Below are 8,038 nucleotides of genomic sequence, written 5' to 3' on the forward strand. Positions count from 1 at the left end.
TACTATCAGTTTACTGCGCACGGGGTTCTGAGGATTAAAACTCAGGTGGCGTGCCAGATTTATCTAGAGGAGAGCTGCATGTTCCACCCTAGATACTTGAATGACACTAACATGGGTTGATCAATAGCTGCCTTTTTACAGTGGTATTCATGTTGGTCATTACAGATTCAATATCCAATCCAACTTTATTTATAAAGCACCTAATAAAACACAATGGAAAGAAATGTGATGATGAGATAATTTTCACATCTGTTCTTATTTAAATGACACACATGAAACAATAGGGTGAGAAAAAGTGGTGAAGTAAGATGCACATCTTCTCAACATTTTAGTTTTAACATGTCAAACATCTGGCATCACACTTTGAAGAGACTAGTGTAATGGTGTGTTGAGTCTTAGTGCACCACATTTCTCTTTTCATTGTTCGTTATCACTTCTCCTGCCCACCTTTCCTTGGCACCAGGGCCCCATACAAGACAAACTGATTATTTTAAACTGTACATCATGCAAAGATAGAGGATTTCTAAAATAAGATGGCAGAGCTGGAAATAATATGGAAAAAACAGTAAGTGAAACTTCCATGGATGCATGACATTTAAGGTAATGTGAGAGTTGAAAAGTCAAGTTTCTGTACTTTGATGTATACTTAATCACTGTTATTGAATAACTATGGCACTGGTTAGTTTTTTTTTTCTTAATTTCAGTTCAGCTTCCTTTCAGTTTATGTTTAAAATTGTTTCACTTACTTTCACTTTTTTTTCTTACCATGGCATGTGAAAAGGTGGACAGCAGAAACAGAAAGAAACAGTGAGAACTAAAAGAGAAACAAAGAGCTTTGGAACAACGAGGCAGCAGGAGGACAGCTGCAGTTTAACAGCTTCAACTCACTGACAGGAAACAACATTAGAAACATCATCATCCTCAACTCATCTGCTGCACTGACACTGACACCTTCAACGGCAACACCTTCACTTTACCACCAGTTTCAATAAATGGAAACATCCTGTGAGTGAAAGTGTGTGTGAAGGTGTGTATGTGTGTGTTAGTATCAGGATCAGAGAACGACAGCTTTCCTCTGTTCCAGTCCAGATTCACTCTGATCCTCTGGAGCTTCTTCTCTACTGAGAGATCAGTAAACGATGATGGTGACCATGCTGAATATTTACCTGAACCAAGCCCCATTTCCCATAATCCAGCCCATATGTGCTGCTTCCTTTGCACAGACTCTGCTGACACACCCAGTCCCCATCCTTTACAGTCTCCAACTTCAACATCCCAGCTGTGAGTCCCTGAGTTAAAGCCCTCAGAGCCCAGGACAGAGCAATAACTCTCAAACCTCTCTGGATTATCAGGAAGCTGCTGCCTCTCTCCTCCTCGTCTCACACTGGTCAGATCTTCAGACAGGATGAGTTTTGGATTTGCAGTGTTTGGGTCCAGGATGAGAGGAGTGTAGGAGACCATGTCCTTCATGTTGTTCCAGATGTTGAAGGTCAGGTTGCCCAGGTGTTTGGCCTGGTCTATCAGAGCTCCTGAGGGCAGCTGTGGATCATCCAGCAGGGGGCAGCGCTGGACTCTTTCCACTGCAGCCTTGTAGTTGTGCAGGAATGAGACGTCTTCAGCTCTCAGCTCCTCCTCTGTGGCTCTGACTGTGTCTGAAAGAGCTGCTATCTCTCTGCTCAGAGCCTCCATCTTCTCCTTCATCATCCCACTCTTCTGCTCCTCTTCCTCCCTCAGTGCAGCCAGCCTGGCCTCCTCTTCCTCTGCTAGAAACTGCTGAAGCTTCTTAAACTGCTCCTTAATCTGCCTCTCTGTGTGTCGGGCCTGGACCTTAATGTGTTCTGCTGTTTGATCAAACTTCACTTGAACTTCTTCACAAACCTTTAACTTCTTCTTTAAGGGCTCCAGAGTTTCCTGAAGTTCCTTCTTGTGTTGTTGTGCAGCTTCATCGATGGGTCTGACTCTGTGATTGGTGTGATTTTCTGAGTCTCTGCAGACGACACACACTGGCTGCTGATGGTCCAGACAGAAGAGTTTGAGTTTCTCAGAGTGCAGACTGCAGAGAGCCTCTGAAGCTCTCTGATCTCTCTCCTGTAAGAACGACTCACACAGGTTCTTTAAAGCTCGGTTTAAAGGTGGTTCATAAACTGATATTTCCTTACAAACTGGACACTCGTGTGTTGGTCTCTCTCTCCACCATCTCTTCAGACAGTCTTTACAGAAGCTGTGGCTACATGACAGAAGAACAGGATCTCTGAAGACCTCCTGACAGACCGGACAGCAGAGATCCTCCTCTGATCTGGAAGCCATTGAGTCTGTGAGTGAAGCTGAAAACAGCAGACAGGAAGTACAGTCAGTCCTGGCTCCCCTCCCTCCTCTACCATCTTCACTGAAACTTCCTTTGAGTCGTGTTTTGCTCAAACTCACATTCAGTGTGTGGAGCGTCAGCAGCTTGAAGCAGCAGTGTTGGAGTTTTCTACGTTTCTCTCCTGTAGCTGGACTCACTCAGAGGAAGCTGCTAGTTTGGTCTGAACTCAGTCTGATCGTCTGTGCGTCTCTCTGCACTGAGGACGAAGAACATCCTGTTTCCTGGTTTGTCGCATTTGAATCATGTAAGAGGTGGAGCTTCTTTCCTTTGACTAATGTTGCTTCATTCATATTTCAGGCTACTGTAAAATTCAGACATCAGCCTGCCTTCAGCTTTAAAACAGTTTTTTTTTTTACATTAAACTTTCACAAAGCTCTTTTTTTAACTTTTAAAAACAGCTGTTTCAGTCAACTCAACTTTCACTTTGTAGCAACAACTGTGTTGAACTATATACTATACAGATTTTTTGACACACGTATTTTTCCACCATTTCTACCATTCATATTTGCAGAACCTCATCAGGTTGGATCAGACTGTCAGTCCACAGCTCCTTCCAGAGATGCCCATTTGGGTTCCTCCAGGGCATGAAGCAGGTATGGAGGAGATCAAGGCTCCAGGCATCCAGAGGCCCCCAGAACACAAGAGACCAAGGAAGACCAACAGAGGGGCAGCCGCGCCACTGTCCCAGAAAGAGCTGAGGAGAGTCCCAGATGAGGGGTCACTCAGCAGCCGCGGAGCAGAAGCCAGGGGGGGGGTTGCAGTGACGCGCCCGGGAGCTCCGCCGGCAAACAGCTCTGCCAGAATGACCGAGCCCCAGGCTCCAGGCCACGATAAGCAGCCACCAAGGAGTGAGCCGGTGTGTACCTGGACGCCCACCCCTGGACACAAAGAACCACCAATGCACGATGTCTGAGGGTGTCTGCCACTGGCAGGGAAGTGGTGGTGGGGGGAGATAGGCCTCCAAACCTTGGAGGGCCTGAGATGTCCCCAGAGAGGTGGCGTCTGATACCCAACCTGACATATAGACACAGACATACAGGCACACACAGATAAAAACATCCATTCCCACCCTCATGCTGTCACGGCGGGGTGCGCCGATGTGTGTGGAAACAGGACCCAAAAGCAGATGAGGACAAGGAGTAGTAAGGTCTTAACAGAAAGGTGAGGCTTTATTAAAATGACGGCAGGGTTAAACCAGGAAACCAAAATGAACTGGCAAAACACTAAGAAACAAAACACTAAAGGTACTAAGACCAAAAACTATAACTATGACTGAGGTGGACATAAACAGGCTAAGACTATGACTAACGTGGAAATACAGACGAAGACTAGACCTATGACTGAGGTGAGGTAAACAGACGACCCGACAATGACATGCAGAAAACAGAGGGCTTAAATACATACATGAGGTGATCAGGGGAAGTTGAGACACATGGGGGAAACAGCTGACTGACATAAACCTAAATGACAGGACCAGGAGGAGGAAAGCTAAATGCAATGAACAAAGAACACATGACACTGTCAGAATAAAACAGGAAATACTAAAACTAGACATGACAACACAACTTAACAGACCTAATACGTGAAGAATAATACAAGAACCCAAAACATAGAAAACCAAGGGAACAATAATAAATAACAGCTTAAACTAAAGCTAGATAGGAAATGACACAAAAACTAATCACATATCAAAATGAGAAATATACAAAAATGAACTCAGAGCGCTCGGTCAGAGACCCAGCCTGTGACACATGCTCTCATATGCAATTACTCCACACTCAACCAACGTGGGGACAGACATAGAGACACTGTACGCACAATCACACTCCCCAAGCGTACTCTACGAACCGGGTCTAGGTACCCTTGCCCCTGGAGGGGGGAACTGCACCCAGACCCAGGTGGTGTTACCCTTTTCCCTGCGGTGGGGAGAAGCAGACCGCCCCGACTCCACAGCAGCAGGGAGGCCCCACATTCGAGACCCCAGTCGGACGGCCAACTCCTCCTAGCCCCCCCCGCTCCAACAGGCCGCAGAGAACGGGGGTGAGAGAAGACTCCAAACCTCCCTCCGCCCGCTCATTGTCGTGTTGATGCATGTGTGTTTTAAGGTGCAATTAAAACCCAGGAGGGCATGGAGCTACCTGCCAGAGAGCAGCAGGTAAGCGCATAGTCCCTCCTGCTAGCACTCAATGTCTACGTGTATTTAAAATTGAGAGGTGGGCAACCACGCGAGGGGTGAGGTGTACACCCTGATGGTCTTTTGGACTCCGTGTATCGTGCCCACCCCCAAGATCCTATATGTATGTGTTATGAGAGTATGAGTAATGTGAATGTCTAAGTTGTGAGATAAAATTGAGGCAGAGGCAGCCAGAAGGGGACAGAGGGGGGGGGGGGGGTAGCCTCCCCTGCACCCTGGTGACATACCCCTACTCCAAGGCCCTGCATGTGTGGGTGGTTGTGGTGGAGTGGGAAGAGGGAGGCAGCGGGAGATGGGGAGGGAAGGAAGGGAGGGGCAGGTGACCCCTCCCTGGGGCCAGCTCCCCCGCTGACCCCAGTAGGCACCCCCATACTCTGCAACCCGCCAGGGAAAGGGGGCCCAGGCCCATCCGGACCGGGGCCCAGTGCAGCAGCGTCGCCTGGCCCCACAGAGCCCGGGACAGCCCACCTAACCCCACCACAGAGAAAACTGCACCCACCCCGCCATCCACTCATCTTCCAGACTACATAAGACAATAGACGCCCAGGCTGAGATCTTCCTTCACCTCTCCTGTATCTCCCCCTCCTGCAGAGTGAGTTCCTGAAGAGCGGAAAGCTCCTGCAAGATGTAACAGCCTCCCTGTAACCCCGGCAGCACACCAACCAGTACCCAAGCCCCCAAGACCCAGCCAGGGCCCCAACCCAGAGACGGAGTGCCCAAGAACCTCATGCCCACCCCGAACCCACCCAGGGGCAGCTAGGCTACCAGGTCAGTAACCCACGTCCATCAGCACAGACTCTCCCCTAGCCCCGCTGCACGCAGCCGCGAGGAGACCGTCACCTAAGAGCCAACAGAGCCCCTTATTGGACATGACTGCTACCCTGGGTTGAGCCTTCCAAGGAAGATGCTCCTGGGGAACCCCCCCGATGCCCTAAGCCTGTCCCTCTCTGCCATTCTACCACTCCAGCAGACCATAGCATAGAAAATAGCAGACACCACCACAGTGTCGTAAAATGTCCTTCGGAGAGTCCTGTTCACCCCGAAAGATCTCAGCCGTCGTAGCAGGTGGAGACAGCTTAGACCCTTTTTTCAGAATGCATTTGTGTTTGTGGACCAGTCCAGTTTGTTATAGAGGTGAACATCCAGGTATTTGTTGTACTCCACTGTTTCAATGTCCAAACCCTGGATGTTCACTGGTGTGATAGTACTAATAAACCTGAGATAGTAATTTCTGTAGGATGAGTCATTTTACTCTCTGTGACAGTGCGTAGCCCACCGCAACAAGCGGCTGTGCCTCCACTAAAGGAAAATCAACCCCTTTTAAAAGCATGATTAAAATATAACAAACAATTAAGAGTAAAAAAAGAAAAAAAGACCATAAAACAAGGAACAATGCCAGTCCATAAATGATTGAAAAGCAACAACAAGGCTACAACAAGATAGTGCAGTGTGTAGGCCTGTAACACAAGAGGGAAAATAGTCATCCAGCATCCACCCTACTATACACCAAATTGTAGATAATACATGAGGATCCTACTTACCACCCCCTAACAGATATACATAATAATAATAATAATAATGGATTGGATTTATATAGCGCTTTTCTAGGCACCCAAAGCGCTTTACAATACCACTATTCATTCACTCTCACATTCATACAGTTGTAGTCACAGCTGCCCTGGGGCAGACTGACAGAGGCGAGGCTGCCATATGACGCCATCGGCCCCTCTGGCCAACACCAGTAGGCGGCAGGTGAAGTGTCTTGCCCAAGGACACAACGACCAGGACAGTAAGCGATTGCCAGGGGAAATGAATTCAGTCTGCAATACTTAACAGCCTGTGATCTTTGCCACCTTGAACAGGGATGAGTGAAAGTTGCCAGAGCCCAAGAGTGGACCACAGCTGTTCCTTATTTTATCATCATGTCAATAAAGCACAAGGTTCAGTTAGCTTTGCACAAAAATAGAAACGTCCTCTAAAGAGCTACTTTTTGAGTACATTTCAGAGCTGTACTTTTGTACTTTTACTTGAGTAAAGAAGTTGAACCAGTACTACAACTTTTACTAGAGTATTTTTTAACAGTGTTTTTTTTTTTTTTTACCTTAATTCAAGTACAGAACATCTATTCTTTTGCCAACTGCGGTTTAACTAATAGATTAAATAGATCATTCATTTGCTCTAAATTCGAGATGCAGTTTATTTTGTGTTTTGTACATTTTGTTTCTGAATAATGTGAAAATTCTTAATTTTGTGTCACACCACTGGCAGGAGGTCCTCTTGTAGCTGCAGAGAACCAGTGTTTTTGCAGTAACTACAGAGGGTGACTTTTTTCATGTTTTGGATGTTTTCCTTATTAAGAAGCTGAAAGCCCAAAGTGGGCATGACTGGGAACCCTGGTGATGGGACCTTCTGTGTGCGGTGGTTATCCACGTACGCCTGGTTTGACTGCACCTTAGTGAAAGTGTGTAGAGGTGAGACGCTCTGAACCACATGTGTCTGAAGTATAACGGACCTGGGTGCCTCCTTGGTAATCATTGTAGTTTTGAACTAGATATGGGTGAAATTCCCAGGATGGCAATGTCGGGTTTTCCTTGTAAAGCTTTTGAGCTTGCAGTCACCACACCACCATCCTAGTATGTGTGCATCGTGCTTTTTTTCCCCCCTCACCATCGCCACTCATGCACAGTAGCATGTTAAAAATAATTATGGGAATCATAAGAGGACAGGTGATTACTTTTTGATCTAGACTTATTTAAGTGAGAAGAGTCTGAGCCCAAAGCCTGACTCACTGCCATTATTTCACCGTGGACTTTTGGAGATAAGCATCAACTCTCCCCTGAACATTTTTACACTTGGAAAACAAAAACTGTCACATCTGTAGACCAATCGCTTTAAATATTCATGAATTTAAAAGTAGGCGGTTTAAATTTTAAATTTTTCCGTTTCCAGCCTGTCACAGAAGCCTGTTCGTGTTTGTAGAGCTGTATACACATATTTGACTTTGTAAACCACTTTGATCTACACAAGATTACACTGTGACTGTATTGTTTAATCAATAATACTGAGTTTGTTTACTGGACCGTTTATGCCTCAGTTATACCAAAATAATTAAGCATTCAACTTATCACAACTGTATAATAAATAAACTACATACTAGAATATCACAACCAGTGACTGTAGAAAACATTGATCACAGGAGATTAGCACCACTTCGTTTTAGCTCTCAAGTTACGCCTCACCTCTCTATTTCATACAGGGTGCTCTGAGCACATAATCTACATGTTGTGTTTATGCAACTGCACTAGTGGAGTGTGCGCTGTTGGGTTAGAGAGAAACTTCACGAATTCTCACTTATTAAGTTTGTGTGTTTACATCTTCACTTTTAAGCCACTGAAGCTACATCAGCCTGTCTGCTGTGGAAACATCCAAATAAGATTTCAAAGGGTGCAGCTCCTCTCACAGCAGCACACGAGCCTTCA

General features: G+C 46.2%; 1 protein-coding gene across 1 annotated transcript; it reads right to left on the bottom strand.

The window, feature by feature from the left end:
• Positions 1-902: 902 nt before the first annotated feature.
• On the bottom strand, positions 903-2,322 carry LOC113019735 (nuclear factor 7, brain-like). Its single transcript, XM_026163555.1, has one exon. It carries the CDS (start codon positions 2,305-2,307, stop codon positions 922-924), a length of 1,386 nt encoding a protein of 461 aa, XP_026019340.1. The 5' UTR covers positions 2,308-2,322; the 3' UTR covers positions 903-921.
• Positions 2,323-8,038: the final 5,716 nt, after the last annotated feature.

This window comes from Astatotilapia calliptera, chromosome 3 (assembly GCF_900246225.1).
Source record: "Astatotilapia calliptera chromosome 3, fAstCal1.2, whole genome shotgun sequence".
NCBI lineage: Eukaryota > Metazoa > Chordata > Actinopteri > Cichliformes > Cichlidae > Astatotilapia > Astatotilapia calliptera.

Excerpts from the sequence above, each read along its gene's own strand:
- LOC113019735 (XM_026163555.1), bottom strand. The coding sequence starts at position 2,307 with ATGGCTTCCAGATCAGAGGAGGATCTCTGCTGTCCGGTCTGTCAGGAG.